The sequence below is a fragment of the Mustela lutreola genome, chromosome 5, assembly GCF_030435805.1.
Source record: "Mustela lutreola isolate mMusLut2 chromosome 5, mMusLut2.pri, whole genome shotgun sequence".
Classification (NCBI taxonomy): domain Eukaryota; kingdom Metazoa; phylum Chordata; class Mammalia; order Carnivora; family Mustelidae; genus Mustela; species Mustela lutreola.
The window spans coordinates 98,878,174-98,896,539 of NC_081294.1; the positions used below are offsets into that span (position 1 = coordinate 98,878,174).

The 18,366-nt window shown below is 38.7% G+C and overlaps 2 protein-coding genes across 4 annotated transcripts in view; one reads left to right on the forward strand and one right to left on the reverse strand.

Moving 5' to 3' along the window:
* Positions 1–15,145, reverse strand: part of MRPS27 (mitochondrial ribosomal protein S27) — an 86,301-nt gene extending 71,156 nt beyond the window's left edge. The window contains exons 1-2 of one of the 2 annotated variants that reach the window (XM_059175201.1): positions 15,033–15,145; positions 7,793–7,870 (exon numbers count right to left, since the gene is read on the reverse strand). In XM_059175201.1, the coding sequence (XP_059031184.1) occupies positions 7,793–7,843 (51 nt within the window). In that variant the 5' untranslated portion in view covers positions 7,844–7,870; positions 15,033–15,145. The remainder of the gene's footprint in view (positions 1–7,792; positions 7,871–15,032) is intronic. The other variant, XM_059175200.1, reaches the window with a different exon arrangement.
* A 63-nt stretch (positions 15,146–15,208) lies between these two features.
* Positions 15,209–18,366, forward strand: part of PTCD2 (pentatricopeptide repeat domain 2) — a 38,808-nt gene continuing 35,650 nt past the window's right edge. For both annotated transcript variants that reach the window (XM_059175205.1, XM_059175204.1), the window contains exons 1-2: positions 15,209–15,339; positions 16,654–16,746. In XM_059175205.1, the coding sequence (XP_059031188.1) occupies positions 15,228–15,339; positions 16,654–16,746 (205 nt within the window). In that variant the 5' untranslated portion in view covers positions 15,209–15,227. The remainder of the gene's footprint in view (positions 15,340–16,653; positions 16,747–18,366) is intronic.

Consider the following 18,366-nt stretch of genomic DNA (forward strand, 5'->3'; position numbering starts at 1 on the left):
AAACTTCAGATTCCTAAGTTTCACACATGCAGAGAGCAACTCTGATTCTGCAGGCTTCAGGTGAGATCGGGAAATAAAAACTTTTAAACAGTTTTAAAAGTTTAAAAACTTTTAAACAGTTTTAAAAGTTTAAAAACTTTTAAACAGCCCTAAGAGACCACGATGCACCCCTTGCAGGAACTAGAATGAATTATGTCTGAGAACTACTATGGAGACAACACGAAATAAGTGTTGGAGGTTGCTCATAAGTTCAAAGAGGATATTAAACTGAATTCCATTTCCAGAATCAGGTGAAAAATAAAACACCTAAATAAAATGTTTTTTAAAAGTTCAAGTACATGACTGTGTTTTAGGTGAGAAATTATTAGATGGTTTTGGTTTCTCATGATTTTGGTGTAAATGTGTATTGCTGTTACCCAATCAACACTAACCTTTTTGTGCACCTTATCTAATTTATGTAATAAAGAATTAGATACAAGTTATTGTACCCTCTAGAAGTGATCAGAAAACAGTCCAAAGCTATGTTTTTGTTTCCCACATTTAAGAAAAACTATAAGCACATATAACCTATGTATAGAAGCAACAGAAGGAAGTAGGACAAACTAAACTAGGAACCATTCTGAACATAGATATTTAGGTTTCCATGTATCTATTTGTCACCAGAAGCTTTAAAACAAATAGTTCCAATAAAAAAAAAATCTAAAGCCAAGCTTTACATACATATACACTAAGAAAATGAGGATGATGTGCACAACTCAGACCCATCTCTAGAACTGCCAGGAGATGATAAATGTGAAGCCTAATAAATAAATAGATGTCAGATATAGATGCAAATATGGAACTGACAAAGTTAGAAAGGCAGGTTTCAGAAAATGTGTTGAGCTTCAAGAGCAAAATTTGAAAAATCACTGCAACAAGCCAAAGACCTCCCAGCTGAAATGACACAGCAAAACTAAACCTCAGCTAATGGGAGAAATGCCTGTAAGAGATGACCACAGAGCTTAGTTTCAACCTGAATTCAAATGTGTCAATGGTGTAATTTTCTTTGAATTTGGAAAGGGAGGTCTTAAAACAAAAACCAAAACCAAAAGGTGTCCTTGACTTTATAATTACTTATAATATGAAAAATTAGAAACAAAATATTTAACTCAGTAAGGCTCAGAAATCCAATTCAGCTCATCACCAGGGCCCTTACCCCTAGCAAGATGACCCAGCAAGCAAGAGAACTTCCTCTGATGGAATGCAGGCAGCTTCCTCATCAGGCCTGCCCTCCTACTGACACTGTACTCAGTTCCCCAAAATGGTTTTCTCCTCAGCCCTCTTCACTGTGGGCCCTAGTCTGTAATTAAAAAGCTGCTAACTGGCTAATGCTGTTAACTTGCACCCTCTACCTTCTCAACAGATGTGCATGGTTAGTGGAGGAATTTGGACACAATGCTTTAATTTAGTGTTTATTTTAAACAAAGGGAAACCCAGTACAGAAACAGTGTAAAACAGCAATCTTCTGACTTGAGTTGGAAAGCCCAAGAATCCTAGGGATCTATAAAAAGTCCAGTTGGAGAACTAAGGCCCTTTCAATAAAAACATCAACTGTAATGGATTAAAATATGTGCAATGCTTAACTCCAGGAGTTCATAACGTTATTTTAAAAAATATATCCTCATTGATCATTTTTGGAGGATGGTAGGAGGATGGAAGGATGGTAGGATTTTCTTGGAAGCTGCCTCTTCATAAAAACTGTATCTTAGGATAACTGCTGATGAAAAAAATTCTTATAAAAAATTTCTCAGTAATAAATGAGTAAGAAATGATAGAATTAAAATAGTAACATTTTGCAGCTCCTAATGAAATAACAAGTATATAAGCAATGATCATGAATGGCCTTTCATATTACAGAGGGATAACCAAATGCTGTGTACCTCCTGATAAAAGTAAACAATACTTCCTATGAAGTATTCATGCCAAAAGAAAAACAAAAAAAGAAACCCTGAATCTGATCAAGTCTCCTACTCTAACTGCCAGCTTTACAGGGCATATGGAAGATAGAGGAACATGTAAACACCACCATAAGGATGAAAATAGCAAATCTAGGATGGAGGAAACTCTCAGACAAAAGAACTGTTTTCCTCAACAAATAAATTGCAAGAGAAGAGAAAGAGAAACTTACAGATTAAAAAATAATTAAGAGACGTCCCAACACCTTACAACGTATGACTCTTATCTAGGTCCCATTTCAAGAAACTATAAATTAAAAACAAACAACAACTTATAAGACAACTGGGGAAATTTAAACATTGATGGCATATTTAATGATGTTAAGGAATGACTAATTTTAAAAAATAAGAATGGTATTATGTTTTTTTAAAAAGCCTATCTTTTAAAGGTAATGTGAAAATACACATAAAATGATCTGCTAACAAAGATGCCAGGTGATGGAAAAGAGGATTGATGAAATAAAACTAGCAAGGAAGTGGTAATTGTTGGAGTCAGGTGACAGTACACAGGAGGATTCATTATACTATTCTCTCTACTTTTGTATGTTTCTATAAAAAATATTTTAACAGAGGTAAGAGAAGGGGACAATAAATGAATTGCACTGTATGGACCTTATATGCATCCTGATTCAACCAAACCATTAAAAAGATTTAGAAGAGTATCCAGGTAATTTGAATACTGTATCTTTCATATGTAAATAATTACTAAAATTTTAAGTATGATAATGTTATTAAAAATACCCTTGCCTTTGAGACATATAGGTTAAAACATTTACAAGTGAAATTACATCCTATCTGGGATTTGCCTCAAAATAAACCAGAGGGTCCTGATGGGGAGTAGAATTAGAGATGAAGTAAAATTAGCCATGATCTGGTAACTGTTGAAGCCAGATGATGGGTATGGGTAATTCCACATTTCAATCACTCTACTTTTGTATGCTTGTATTTTCCATTATAAAACTTTTTTTTTTTTTTTTTTAATTTTACCCATGATGTTAGGAGTCCAAATAATAATTCCTACCTTTACGGAGGCAATGAGAGCCATAATAAGGGCTTCTTGAGTGGGAGGATTCTTACATTTCTTACACTAGTTCGCTTGGCTCATTGATTTATACATTATGGTTTATGCACGTTTCTGTATACATTATTCTGCAACCAAAATGTGTATCTTAAAAAGCAAGAAATCCACTGTTCAGTCCAAGGGAAGACACTATGGTAGGAATGAAGGTTCTACAGCAATCACTGAGAAAGTTGTTTTTCAGCATAAAGGCAATGGCCCTAAGTGTCAGAAAACAGCCTCAGTTTCCTCATCCTTAAGGGGAAATAGCAGCAGCTTCCTTAGCTTGCTGTTGTGAGCATTAAATGGGATGCAACCTAGAAAGTGCTTACAAAAGAACTAGCAAGGAATGAAGGTTGCCTTTGATTCTTATGTCAGAGGACCTGCCCTGCATTCATGGCCTGCCTGATCCCTAAAATGCAGTGTAGGTACTAAACAGCACTCCTGGTTTTAATTAAAGAGCTCCGTAGCAATAAATTACTCTCATACTGGGAGCTGGACAGATCCCTATTAGCCCGCCCCCAAGGCTCTTAATGGAAAACCACTAATGAGACCGAACAGAGGCACCAGAGCCTTACACCCATCAAAGAAAATACCGAACATCGCCTCCCCTCCGCCCCCAACCTCCGGGGCAAGTACTCCACGCGGAGGCGAAATCAGTTAAGCAGATGGAAGCTTAAACCCCACACCCACACCCAGGCATCTTCCCTCTTCAGCCCCGCTCCACTCCACCCCACGCCCTCCAATGGAGACGCACGGAGTAAAAGCTCCATATCGCAGCTTCTCCTCCTTCCAATCAGCGAGCTCGCACCAGGTCGCAGCGCCCAATCACAGCACTCCACATGCTAAAGGCAGCACCCTGCGCAAGCGCGTACGGGGGCAGCTTCCGGAAAGGTCCGCACCCAAACGCCAGGTTCCAAAGGCTGCGCAGCGGTCCCGGCAGAGGCGGCGCTGCCACCTACTGCACGATCAACGGGATGCAGCCCCGGGCTCGGTGACTGAATTCTCGGGACACAAATCTCAACCCACTCAAGGGTTAGGGAGTACATACAGTAATATCACACAGGCGCGAAAGTTTTAATTACATTTTGTTACACAGCAGAAAAAAAAAAAAAAAAAAAAAAACCTGTTTCAAAGAGCCTCTTTTTTCCCCCAAGCAGTTTGAGTTTCAAAACCTTACTCATACCCTAATGTTTTATAGAGGTAGAATCAAGGGGCCTAGAAATTCGTTCATTCCACATTTCTGGAGCACCTGTTCTATGGCAGGGTATTAAGTGAAGCAGGCATTATCGTTATCCCTAATTTATGGCTATAGCTCTGAAAGCTGGCTGAGCTAGGGCTCACATCGATCTCTGCCTCCCAAAAGGGCCGACTTTTCACATTAAATGGCGCAACGATGGTATAAAGTGCTGGGAGAATACAGGGTGAGGAAAAAAGCCAATTCTGCCTGGATAGCGATTCAAGATGTACAGAGAGTATTCAAGGACAGTAGTCATCAGTAAAAGGTAGTTGTTACTGCTTTTCCAAGTATACCAATCTTAACAGACAGTTATCTACATTTGATATTTATTTACTGCAGACATACTATACTCATTCTTTGGCAAACAGCTTCTGCTTATTCAGGAATCTATGTAAAAGTTCCCATAAATTTGTCCTCTAATAACAAAGAGCTGACTATATCCTATACCAAGGCACCAAATACAACAGTCTTTTCTAATCTTCCCTTCATGCCTAGGAAAGTTTTAACAATAGCTTTCCCAAAATTCTTCATTTTCTTCTCTGCACTTCCACAGCACTACTCTTACAGTTCGTGAATGGCATATCAGAACAAGCTGTTATTGGTTTCATCATTGGACCGGTGGTTCCTAAAAGGAACCCCAGAGGGCAATTGAAATATGGGGGTGTTTTCTATCACAATGACTGCAGGGAGTACTGCATGAGCAGAAGATAGGAAAATTAGATAACCTGCAATGCAGAGTCTGTCCAACACGTCAAACATTGGCCCTGTTGGGAGCCAGACTTTTCGTATAGAAAGCTGATATAACTATGGCCTAGGGAAGGTAAGGAAGAACTCTGTAGGGATGAACTCATTATTTGTAAAATATGTTCACATAAGCTTATGTGCATATATGTGCATATATGTTTATGTGGCTATGTATATATATTTTTTTCCTAGTTCTAATCACTGAATAGCCCAAGAAGCAAAAACTGCACGGTAGCAAGAGCACAACTAGTGAATAGATCTTGGTTTCTAATACCATTCCTTAGGAAAAGGAACCAGGACTCCTTGGAGAAATACTTAATGCCAGGGCTGGAGCAGGAAAGGTACAAGATGAGTCAGGTTGAAAGGACTTCTACCACCCAACACTGGAACAATTTGACCACCCAAATAACAAGGATGGTAATGAATCATTAAAAGAAAAAGAGGAATTCACAATACCCAAGACCATACTGATAGTAAACACAGAAAGAAATGGGAGGGAATGGAACGCTTATTTACATTATAATACTGAGTACTAGTTACTAAATGTGGAGGTATTAACGAATTGGAAAACCATCATTTTGCAACCACCATAGTAAGGATTGATTCAGGCAAGAAGCTAAATGGATACTAAACTTAGGGGGAAACTTTTGATGAGCAGCAGGACACTGGCATGATATTAAAGTATCTCATTAAGATTGCCCATTAGTCACAATGGAGAAAAACTGTAACCCTCCAGGGTAAAAATCACACACACTTGACTGGGTGATCAAAGTTAACTTTACCAGTGAGGGCAGATGGACATCAGGTGTCTCCAGATGAGAAGACATCCTGAGAAGGACACAACATTACTGATAATATTTTGCCCAGAGGACCGTTTCTTGAATCTAATTAAGAAGAAATACAAGACAAATCCCCAAAGAGGAATATTCTATTAAAAAAAGAGACTGGTTTCTTAAAAAATATCAGGTAGTATACACCAAAGCACTCAGCTTAATGGGCTATAAGCTACGTAACAAACTCTCAAATGGTTTAAAAAAAAAAAAAAGTGCGTGTAGAGAATGAGAAAGCAAAAACAAAAGGGTCAAAATAATGACAAATGGTGAATCTGGGCAAAGAGTATATAGATGCTCTTTGTGTTACTCTTACAAGTTTTTGTAAGTTTAAAACTATTTACAAATAAAAAGTTAAAATATCTGCCCCACATACCATGGCATCTACGACAGGGCAGGCATTAACACACACACACACACAAAATCAACCTATCGATAATGGACAGAACTGATTCCATTTTACATAAAAACAAAGGCAAAGTACTTTTTCGGGTGAAATCTGAAAAATAAGCTGAATCTTCCATAGATGCAACTACCATGTAAACTGAAGAGGGTAATTAGATATGTTCAAAACTTTCATATTGAGAGTGTTCACCATTTTGTGAATAAAATTGTGTCCCACACGATAATGTCACTCCAGACATTGGACTTAACCAGCATACCACATCTGTAGCCATCCGCATTTCTTTCTACTCACAGTGATTCTACATTTCAGTGCAAGTATGTAGTTACTTACCTTCAGATTCTCCACAGCTCTGCTTTGCTTATTAGCCCCTGCCTACATAGCCATTCCAGGATGTACAAACCAATTTTGCTCTTGCAATAACATCATTAGGGGAGAAAATGGTAAGTTCTTTGAAACCCCTCTCCAGCCCAAGCTAGCCATTATAGACAGCTACAAAAGAATGTCTCTCTCCTCCCTCCCCACCACTTATTAGAAGAATCCATAAACACAGGGGTACTTTATTCTTTAATATAAGCCCAAAAAAAGCAGAGAAAGAAATCTAGGGGAGAATATTAGATCAGCACTGGAATTGATCAAAAAATTACATCAGTCCCATAAAACCATCGCCAATCGTCTGACTTTATCTACGTCCTCATGATGTTACATATAATGTATATTACATATTTACAAAGTGCTCATGGTATCAGTGACTTCTTTTAGAGATTTCATTTATTTAGAGACAGAGAGAGGATATGAGGGGTAGGGAAAGGGAAAGAGAATCTAAAGCAGACTCCATGCTGAGTGTGGAGCCAGATGTGGGGATTGATCTCACAACCCTGAGATCATGACCTTAACTGAAACCAAGGGTTAGAGTCAACACTTCACTGACTGAGCCACCCAGGCGCCTGTAGGCCTTGTTACTGTAGAAAAGAAAGGCTGCTATCTGTGTAATATGACCTAGAGAACAAGGAAAGGGAAATATAATTAGAAGCCTACTGCCTGGGAAGATGTTTGCCAACTATTTTCCCTAAATGGTTTATATGAGATTATAACACTGCTTTCAAATCTATCACCTGGTAATAAAATAGAAAAGAGTCAGAAAGAGCTCTAAAGACCACAAGTTACGAAATGACAATAAAAAAGGATGAAAATGTAAAATGTATCTTTCTCTGCAGATAATATAAAACAAGAGACAGCCTGCTTGGTAATTAACTATATGACTAAAATGGACAAAAAACAAGAAAGAAGAGAACTGTTCACCTAATTTAGGGACTAATTTAGGGAGACTAATCAAGGCAAAAATGAAATAGAAATTTTCAAGACAGCAAAAATGATTTTGCCACATGCAAAATAACAGTCTAATTCTTTTTAAGCCTCAATGGGGTCATCATAAAAGCATCACTTCATAAATATAGCATACGAACATAATGGTAAACATAGAGTGACTGACATGACATATCTAACAGCCCAATAGGTACGTACCGAGGTGACAATGTTCTTTTTCTCTTGCTTCCCACTTGTGACTGTCCACATAAGCTGCAGAAAGCAAGCCTCTTTCACCTGAGGAAAAAGTCAGTAATTAACAGGTGCGGCTCCACAACAGGTTCAGTTTATATTTTATTAACCATAGTTTGTCATATTTTCAATGTACTAGTTATATAAAGATTCTAGTATGATACTCTAACCAATATCTCAGAGTTCATGGCAACATGCATTCCACTTCTAACAAGCAGAAAATACAGAAAAACTGGAAATTTCTACAATAATGTTATGGGTAAGAATGCTGATAATTTGTCCCTATAACTTTAGAACTAGAAGCCATTTGTTGTCCCTAAATTATAGCCTAAGTGAGCCCTAGAACTTCTTCGTAGAACCCAAATACTTACTGAACTGTTGATTAACTCATTAATCAAATGCTTTATAATCATTAGTTATTCCTAAAAACATTTCCATCTGACTTGGATCAGCATATTTATCCTTACTTCACATCTTACCCTTGTGGTATATAAGAGAAACCAAGCAAGCCAGAGTTAAGGTAACTCATTAGATGGCATAGCTGTATTCCCAGCACCCGGCACAAGGACTGGTATATGGCAACGCTTGACAAACATGAGCTCAAGAAACGAATGAGAAAAAATGAGCAGCAACTTAATTAACCCAAACTACCACCTTTAAGACACCATTAAGAAAGTTAAAGGACAACTCACAGAATGGAGGAAATATTTGCAAATTACTTACCTGATAAAGGGACTTATACCCAGAATATGTAAATGGCTCTTACAAATCAAAATTTAAAAAGAAAACCCACTGAAAACTGGGCAAAGAATAGACATTTCTTAAAAACAAACAAAAAAGCGCACATAAATTCCCAACAAGTACATGGGAAGATGTTTAATATGATATGCCATTATGGAAATACACTGAAATACAACTTGACACTCACTAGAATGACTATAATTAGAAAGAAAATAACAGCTATTGATAAGGATATAGAGAAACTGGAACCCTCATATATTGCAGGTGACAATGTAAAATGGTGCAGCCACTCTGGAAAAGTTTGGCAGCTCCTCAAAATGTTAATGATATGGGAAACAAAGACAAAAGAAAAATTATTAAATTTCCTTTCTACCTATAGCCCACTGACAGACAAGTCCTTAAAACAGACAGAGTCACATTTTCCTAAGGACTCAACTGCCTTTATGTTGATACTTGGCCAAGGGCAACAGGCAATCTTAGCCCAACCCCCAAGCTCCTGTAGTCTACTTTCACATATAAAAAATTCCTTTGGGAAACTTCATCTCTACCCCTCAGGATACATGTTGGCAGTTATCCCCCAAGTATATGAACCATTGATATACATCTGAAGGATCTCACAAACTGAGTTTTTACTACACAGTAATAAATGACCTTTCCTAACAACAGCTAGCCCCCTCAGGATCCTGGCTTGCCCAACTTGAAAGTACATAATGGGACACTCCTCAAGACCCCAGTGCAGCTCTTTCTGCCCTCTAGTCCTTGTACTTTAATAAAACCACCTTCCTGCACCAAAGATGTCTCAAGAATTTGGTCTCGGCCTTCGACTTGGAACCCTAACGTCTTTCCTACATCATTAACATGCAGTTACCATGCAACCCAACAATCTCACTCCTAGGTATATATCCAGGAAAAATAAAATCAAGTATGCAAACAAAAATTTCTATAGCAATATTTATAATAGCCCCAAAGTGAAAATAATGCAAATATCCAACAACTAATAAAAAGATAAACAAAATGTGATAAATCCTTAAACAGAATATTATTTGGCAATAAAAAGAAATGAAGTACTGATACAGGCTACAAATGGATGGACCTTGAAAACTTTGTTAACTGAAAAAGAAGCCAGTCACAAAAGGCCATGTATTACATAACTCCATTTATATGAAATATCCATAATAGGCAAATCCGTAGAAACAGCAGATTGGTGGTTGCCTAGAACTGGAGAGGAGGTAGTCAGGAAAGCTTGTAGGAAAATGGGGAGTGACTACTAATGACTGACTACAAGGGGTTTTCTGAAGTGATAAAAATGTGCTAAGGTGATGATTGTACAACACTGTGGGTATATATATATTTAAAAAAAAAAAAGAACCATGGCATTGAATTATTGAAAGGGGTGAATTGTAATGATATGTGAGTTGTATCTCAATAAAGCTATTTACAAGGGAAAAAAAAGGAAGGAAGGAATTGCAGGTAATATCTCAAGGTCACACAAAGTTCATAACGCGACTTTATGAAGTCATAACGCAACTTTAATAAGGTAACTGTGGAAGTTACCTTATCACCTTAATTAAAGGGAGTTATCCTCCCTTACCATAATTACAGGTCAAAACTTTACTAGAATAATATGTTAAATTTGAGGTCTAGAGCTTAAACAATGATGCAGTAATATGAAAAAGCTTCCAAAGACTGCCTCAAAGAGGACCTAAGATATTTTTAAAGAAATAATAACTATTAAAAAGTGCCTACACTTCAAGTGGATTATTAAAAAATATTAGATGCTTGGCATAGTACATTTTCATAGAAACATTTTTCATATTTTTTCCAAGCACACATTTTTCATAGAAATGATGTTATAAATTGTTAGTTACACTCCTAGATTTGCCAAGAACGATGAATAAAATCCAACGTCATTAGCTGTGTAGCTGCACAAGTCAGGAGTGGGAGACCTGAGATTTGGTCTGAATTTTACCAGCTGGTGGAAAACTAGAGATCTTGCAGTTACAAACGAAGGAGCTGACCTTGGTGACTGTTAAGGTCCCTGCATGGTCTTACACAGAAGCAAAAGAAAAAATTCAGCTAACCCATTCATAATTTATAGCAGCATTTCTTTACAAACTGAATTCCAATTTCTAAAACCAGGAAGCTGTCTCCTTTCTGTGGAAACAAAAGCAGCTCTTCTGTATATGAGTTCAAGCTAAGGACTATTAAGCTATATAAACCTCAGGATACCAATGACTTATTCTCTATTATTATTATTATAATTTCTTACTTATTCTCTGTTTCTTCTTCTAGCACTTGCCTCTAGCATAAGAAATCACCCTTTCATATTCTGGAGTCAAAAAAGACAACTATGAATGTAAATGTTCAAAGAGTTTCTAATGGGAAGACAAAAAAGCAGGGAAGGTAAAGGTGGGGAAAGACAGAAGTCCAAGAATGCCCTTTGTGTACAGTTGATCAAGGGGGTCACGAACTGAAAACAAACGAGGACCAGTTAATCTATAAAAGGCAAACTCAGCAACCCTTATATACGTGAACCTTTAAATGTTTGCTTTATAAGAAAGTAACCAATAATCATTTTCCATTTCCACTGAGTATAGAGCAAAAGGATATGGATTCAAGGATGAAGAATTTATATCTGGCAAATGGAAAATTTTCCTAGACCAAAAGAAACTGATGATAAATATAGGAATGAATGGCCAACTCTAGTAGGCAGAATAATGACCCTCCAAAAGATGTCCATGTCTTTTTTTTTTTTTTTTTTTTTTAGATTTTATATATTTATTTGACAGATCACAGGTAGGCAGAGAGGCACTCAGAGAGAGAGGGTTACGTAAGCAGGTTCCCTGCTGAGCAGAGATTCCCAACATGGGGCTTGATCCCAGGATGCTGGGATCATGCCACAAGCCGAAGGCAGAGGCTTTAATCCACTGAGCCACCCAGGCGGCCTAAGATGTCCACATCTTAATTTCCACAGCCTGTGAATGTTAGGAAACACAGCTCAAGGGTACTGAGGTTAAGATCACCAAATCAATCAGTGTTAAAATGAGGCGATTGTACTGGGTTATCCAGGTGAGTCAAATCTAATCACAAGGTCTTTATAAGTGAAAAGGGGGGAAGGCAGGTACTACTGCTGAAGGATTATTGGAAGGCAGTCAGGCAGGGACAAATCCCCTCCCCCCCAAGAGGAAACCACCCTTAAAAGGATTTTACATCACTCTGGAAGGAGGCCTCCACCCTTTCCCATAAGATAGATACGTGACCTAAAAATCTGCTTGGATGACAGGTACAGGGAGAATTAATCAGATTGAAACAGCCCACCAAGAAGCCCATAAAGAACTCCTGTGGCAACCCCTTTGGGAACTTGTACTATGACTTTGTTATTGCTCAATAATAATTGCTCAATTATTATTGAGCAATAACTCAATTGATGCCCACCATTCTGTCTGGTCTAACTCTTCATTCTTTGAAATGGCATGACCAAGAACTGCAGGCTCCAACAGAGAAAACAAATCCTGCAACACTATGATGTGTGAAGGACGAAGTGATATAAGGCCTTGACTTGCTCATGTTCAAGATGTTTAAAAAAAGGGGAGCATCAGCCAAGGCATGTAAGGGGTCACCTAAGGAAGGAAAAGACATGGAAACAGATTTTCCCCTAGAGACTGCTGAAGAAAACCCATCTTTTTCAACATCTTGAATTTAGCACAGAAAGACCCTATGTCGGACTTCAGACCTACAGAACTGTACAATAATACCTGTATGATTTTAAACCACCTAATTTGTGGTAATTTGTTACAACAGCAGTAGTAAATTACTACACCTTAAGACAAACATTCCATTTTTGTAAGCCTTTTAAAGCAAGACATTTATATTTCTGATACCTTACAAATGACATCATTTAAAAAATCTTTGCATTTCTGTATAGTAATTGCAAGGTCTGCATATTAACATTAGAATCAAAGATTTCCTTGAAGTCAGAATGTTAAACTAGGTGAACAATGGTAAAGTGGAAAATCTAAATCAGTTTCTTAAACTTTAATGTGTATGTGAACCTTGATAAAAATGAAGGTTCTAATTCAGTAGGTCTCCAGTAGCGACAGAGACTAACAACTTTCCACGTGATAACAGTATTAATCCTCAGACCAGAATGAAGTAGTTATCCTTCAGCCAGTTAGCTTTGAAGGCAACCATATTCTCTAAGATAGAACTCTCCACCATCAAAAGAAATATTTTCTCTATTCAATTCTAGAAAAGATACCTCCGAAGACCAGAATTTCAAAGTTTAGGGAAAAGTGATTGGTTCTGTATATTTACTCATTTTACAGTTATTTTGGCCTTCAGAACAACGTCTCCAAACGTTTTCCACCCAAAGAAAACCTGTGTGATTGTTAACACAGATACACCTTAGTCACAAAGTCTTAAGCTGGAATCCTTGCCTGGCTAATAAATGGTATGAAACGCGGGCAAGTTGCACAGTCTCTGAGTCTCTTTCATGATGTGTAAAATAGATTGCCTTGTTAAACAGTTGAAATGAGGGCATGTTAAGTGCCTACTCGAATGTTCACTACGTAATAGGTCCCAATAAATTTGCTATCTGTACTCTCTTCATAAATTTAAATCACTTTTCTAGTTTGTACCAAGTACTCCCCACCCCCCCTTATTTTGTAATGGCTCAAGATGTTATGCTGACTTAAAAGTCAATCATCTTATCTGCATTCTCAAATCTGGGATGGTCCTTAATGCACTATCTGGCATACTTCTATTACTTGCCTTGTAGCTTCCCAGTTCCTGATTTTCAGGACTCCCTGCTTCTATAATCTAACTTAGTGCTTATTCAATAGAACCTAATGATGAAAATGTTCAATTCTGAGCTGTGCAACTGTGGCCACTAACTACACATCTCTACTAAACACTTAAAATGTGGTTAATGTGACTAAAAAAACCTGAATTTCTGATTTTATTTGTTTGACTAATTTCAATAGCCACATGTAGCTAGTAGTTACTACAATGTAACAATACAAGTATATCCCACTACAAGTTCACCAGTTTAACAAAATGTTAACTGAAAATTCTCTCAGTTCACCTTTATCTAATATTAGATGATTGCCTCAAACACGATGCAACCATGATAGTCTCCCTGATACACAATTGAAGGTTCTGTGTAAATTGAAAAGCATTTATTAAGAGCCATAAAATTAAGCATGCTAGCAAACAGATACAGCAACTAATTCTCAGAGACACCAGGTACTGTACATACCGCTTTACCTAATGTGTGGTACTAAACATTTTCACCTGCTAGGTCAACCAGTTAATCCTCAGAAAACCTGGAGGCCAACAATGATGTTTTCAATTGATATTTAATAGCTGTTCCTAAAAAACTGTAAACAACAGTGTAAGTGTTGGTTTTTAATAGGAGCTAGAGGAAGTATGTTGGAAAAAGAAGATAAAAGGCACTGGAAACATCAATTGTGATTATTGCATTTTAGTCATATAATCATACACCTATCAGGATTGAGCTTGTATAAATGTCAACTTTTCCTAATGTCTTTGTGCAGATCCATTAAAAACATTTTGAGTGAGGTGCCATTTACTCAAATATCCAAGTACAGTTGACCCTTGAATACCACTCTGAACTGCAGGGGTCCACTTAACACAGCTTTGCCTTATTTATTTGTTTATTTATTTTCAGTACATACAGTATAGTCCTCTAAAGCTTAGTTCCCTTAAGATTTTAATAACATTTTCCGTAGCTCACTTTAAGAACACACTATACAACTACATAAAACATAAAAAATAAGTGTTAATGTACTGTTTGTTATGGGTAAGGTCAACAGTAGGCTTAAGTGCGGGGGGAGTCAAAACTTACACACAATTTTCCAACTCCCTGGCATCATGCCCCTAACCCCTGAGCTGTTCTCGGGTCAACTACTCTTGGGAAGTAGCTATTGCCTCTACACGTGGAAAACTGTGGCATAGAAAGGTCACTCAAAAAGTTGTGCCCCAGGTCGCCGGATGAGAAATTAGTACTGAAATTCTTATCCCAAGTGGAGACCAAAAGTCTTCAACTGTGAAGTGGTTAGAAATAGATTTAGGACGCCCCATCAAAGACATTTAAGCAGAGAGGAAAACTTCCTAGCTCTGAAGTGGGAACATTCGGGCTCTTCATGGTCAACAAAGAGACGACCACCCTAACACACAAACCATGCAAATCTTACGCAAAAGACCTCACGCCTTAACTTCATCTACTCTGCACACCTCTGGACCGGCTGGCAGTATTTTGGGTAAGGAGACGGATCCGAGGCCACACTTCCCCTTTCCGCGCTACCCAACGCTCCAAATGGTTTCTCTAGCAACTAGATCCCAGAAGCATTTCCTGTCCTCTTGAAAGCCCACGGTTCCCTTCACTTAAGGAAGAGCTCTCAAGTGACTAAAGAAGTAGCTCCACAGAAGCAGAACAGCCACCAACCTGCCAAGAAGAGCGGAGGCAGAGGCACTTTCCGCGCCACAAGAAACCACCGCCTCACTATGGGGGCTGCCATCTTGGAACGTACCAAGAGGACGAACGTCCAGGGATTGCGGGCAGCGGAAGGGGTGGGGTCATAGGCCGACGCTCCGCCCCCCGCCCCCGCCAGTTCCCGTGGTTGGTGTGGCCCGGGACAGCATGGCTGCCACAATCCGCCTGCCGAAGCACGACCTTCTGCAGGCGCTGCGGAGTTCGGTGTATCCTGGGGTGGGAGGCTCAGGCTCCACGTGCTGCCGCTGCCCTCTCGGAGGTATCTGCGGCCTCTGGTCGTGAAGGAGGGGAGGAATGGGAAAGAAGGGAGATTGACACCTCAGCAGGCATCACTTGGGGGGGAATAATAGCGCCTCAGTCACGCACTGACCTGGAGCCCGGCAGCTTGCTCTCTCGTCCTCTGGTTGTGTGCGTGTGCAGCCCTGGCCCTCCCTGTGCCTGGGAACCAAAGGACAGCCAGGCTGAGGTCTCGACCTTGGCGCTGTAGTAGTCCCTTGGAAAAGGCGACGCTGTTGTCCGGAAAGCCTTCTCTCTCTTGGGTGGACTGTCCTGCAGTTTGGTAGCAGAGGTGTACCTCTCCGAGTTTCGCGCCCCAGCTAATAACCTGAAAGACCTTGTGCAGGTTTCTTCACCTGTAAAATTGTCCCTTAATAAGTTTACGGAAATGATAAACTTTGAATATACTGGTGAGTGATAATAAAATACATAACACTTGGTGTCAGTTGTTACTCTATGCATTTTACGTATTTTAATTCCTTTTCTGCTCACAACCCCCAGTGAGGAAGGTTCCCTTCTTTTCTCTAAGGAAGTGCAGCCAGCAAGGCCAAGTCAGCCCACGGTGGGATTTGCACTCAGGCAGCACAATAGGACAGCCCTGCTCTAACAGTTCTCTGGGCTGTCTCCCATAAACAGACCACACTTTTTACTGGTAACCTGTTATTGCGGTATAGAGAGGTCTTCAGTGCATGGTTCTTTGACCAAGCTCCTCTCCATGCACAGGCAAGCATCCGAAAGAAAAAAAAAACGTTTCCCAAACTTTCCTACTAAGCTGTGGTCAGTGATTTCTGTTACATCATGAGGATACCAACAGTCCAGTTCTGAGAGGCCTTAACTCCTGATTTAACAAATGGCAGAACCGGGAATTACAATGGTCACATTCTAGCTGTCTGCACTACACTATGAGTTTTCACCTAGTTAAACCAAAAATAGACCTACTACTCTGACGTTTAAACAGTAACCTTTAGTTTTGGGCTTTTGTTTTTTTATTTGCTTGTAATCCCATAACTAGTTGGGGAATGTATATTTGTCTTTCACGTCCCCGATTCCTCTCAACCCATCTCCATACAGTTAATCACTAGCTCCTTTCACACAAAAAAACGAAACTTGCTGAGAATTTGAATTCTCTGATAGTTTAGAGATGTTTACTTTTCCACCAGAGTGACTCACTTGTAGCTGTCCAGATAGATTATTTATATTAGGTGAAGATCAGTTATTAGAGGCAATCAACTTCTATGCATGTTTTTGCTTAGTACAAGGTAGTGAAAATCATTTTACTTTTTTCATTGTTTTTTAGCTAAAAGATACCTACTTACAGATAGTATTGTGAAATTGGAAGAATTTCAGCACAAGAAGGTGGCTATTGCATATCATCTTCCTGGCACCAAAGGTAATTGAATCTATTTTGTTAATTCTTTCAGTGATGTGTCATTCAGGTTTTTTCTGACTTTATCGCTGCTCAGTCTCCAGTGATCTTTGAGAAAAAATTGACATGGATTCTTAATTTCCTAGTCTATCCCTAAATGTACTTTTCATCTCATTTTGTACTACTATAGTCTACCCTCTCCTCTTGTCACTTTTCCCAGGATCACAGAGAAATGCTAAAATGAGTGTTGGAACCAGTCCTCTCTAGAGGACCCAGACTAAGGATCAAGGGTCAGCAGCATCTGGGAGTTTCATAGAAATATGAAACTTGAAGCCCCAGACTGTTAATATGCACAGTAAAGTGTGAGAACTGCTCAAGATGATTGACTTTCACATTTTTGATGCACCTCTGAGTAAGAAGTGCATTTTACATAGTATCTCCAGTATACACATGCATCTTCAAAAACATGTGAAATATAGTGAAACAAAACCGTCCCATGTGTGATGCATTTTCTTTCTTTCTTTCTTTCTTTCTTTCTTTCTTTCTTTCTTTTTTTTAATATTTCTTTGAGAGAGAGTGTGGGGGAGAGGGGAACACACTTGATCCAGTGACCCTGAGATCATGACCTTAGCTGAAATTAAGAGTTGGAAGCTCAACAGACTGAGCCACCCACGTGCCCCCTGTGATGCATTTTCATATTTTGCTCCTCAGCTAAAAAATTCAATAGACTAAAACAAATATTTTTTTTAAATTATCAAAATATTAGTCATTATTGAGCCTAGGTGATGGACACAGGAGAGCATAATGTTCTATCCCTGTTTTGTGCTATTTTTGAATATTTTTTTACAAAAAGCTGAAAACACACCACCACACTAGGTCTTACTCCTTTCAGCATCTGGGAAATCTTGTTGAATTCATTCCCTCTCTTCTGCACATTTTTTCCAGTACTTTAAATTCCTTTAAAACGTAACGATATTCTTGTGTCTTTCAGTAACAGTTTAGTTTGTCCCTGCTGACTTAAAATCTCCTTACTCTCCCTTTCAGATGTTTCTGAGCACTTAATACTTATTGCTTCTAGCCCTCCAGAAATCAGTCTTTCCTCACCTCTCCACTAATCGTATTGTTACATTATACCACGTGTGGAATGAGAACATAAGCTTTAAAAGTGAGGGAGAATATGTTTATCTTCAGTGTGGGAGACTCAGTCTGTATTTTACTTCACTGTTCTTTTTACCCCTTTACCTTTTAGAGCTTTGTGAAGTTGGCAGAATTAGGGGTTTGTGTCATTTTCTAGTTAAATCCAATTGTCATAGTCATTCTAAGGCTGTGACAGTTGTGCATATGTTCTGAAAGGCAATTAATATAATGAGTGCCAATTTACTCCATGGTCAGATTGATATTTATAAAATCCTGTCAACATTTCTTCATTATGAGAACCCACAATCATCCTCTGTCATACATCACATTGTGTACACAACTCCCTGGCTTCCTTGCTCCTCCATAGTGGACCTTACCCTTTCTGGAGTCCAGTATGATTTCCTGTTAATCTAGTCACAGTTCTCCCCTCATCACCCCTCACCCCCATTCTGTGATATTATTTATGCTGATTGTCATACCAAGAATGCTCCCCTCTTCTGAGTTTCT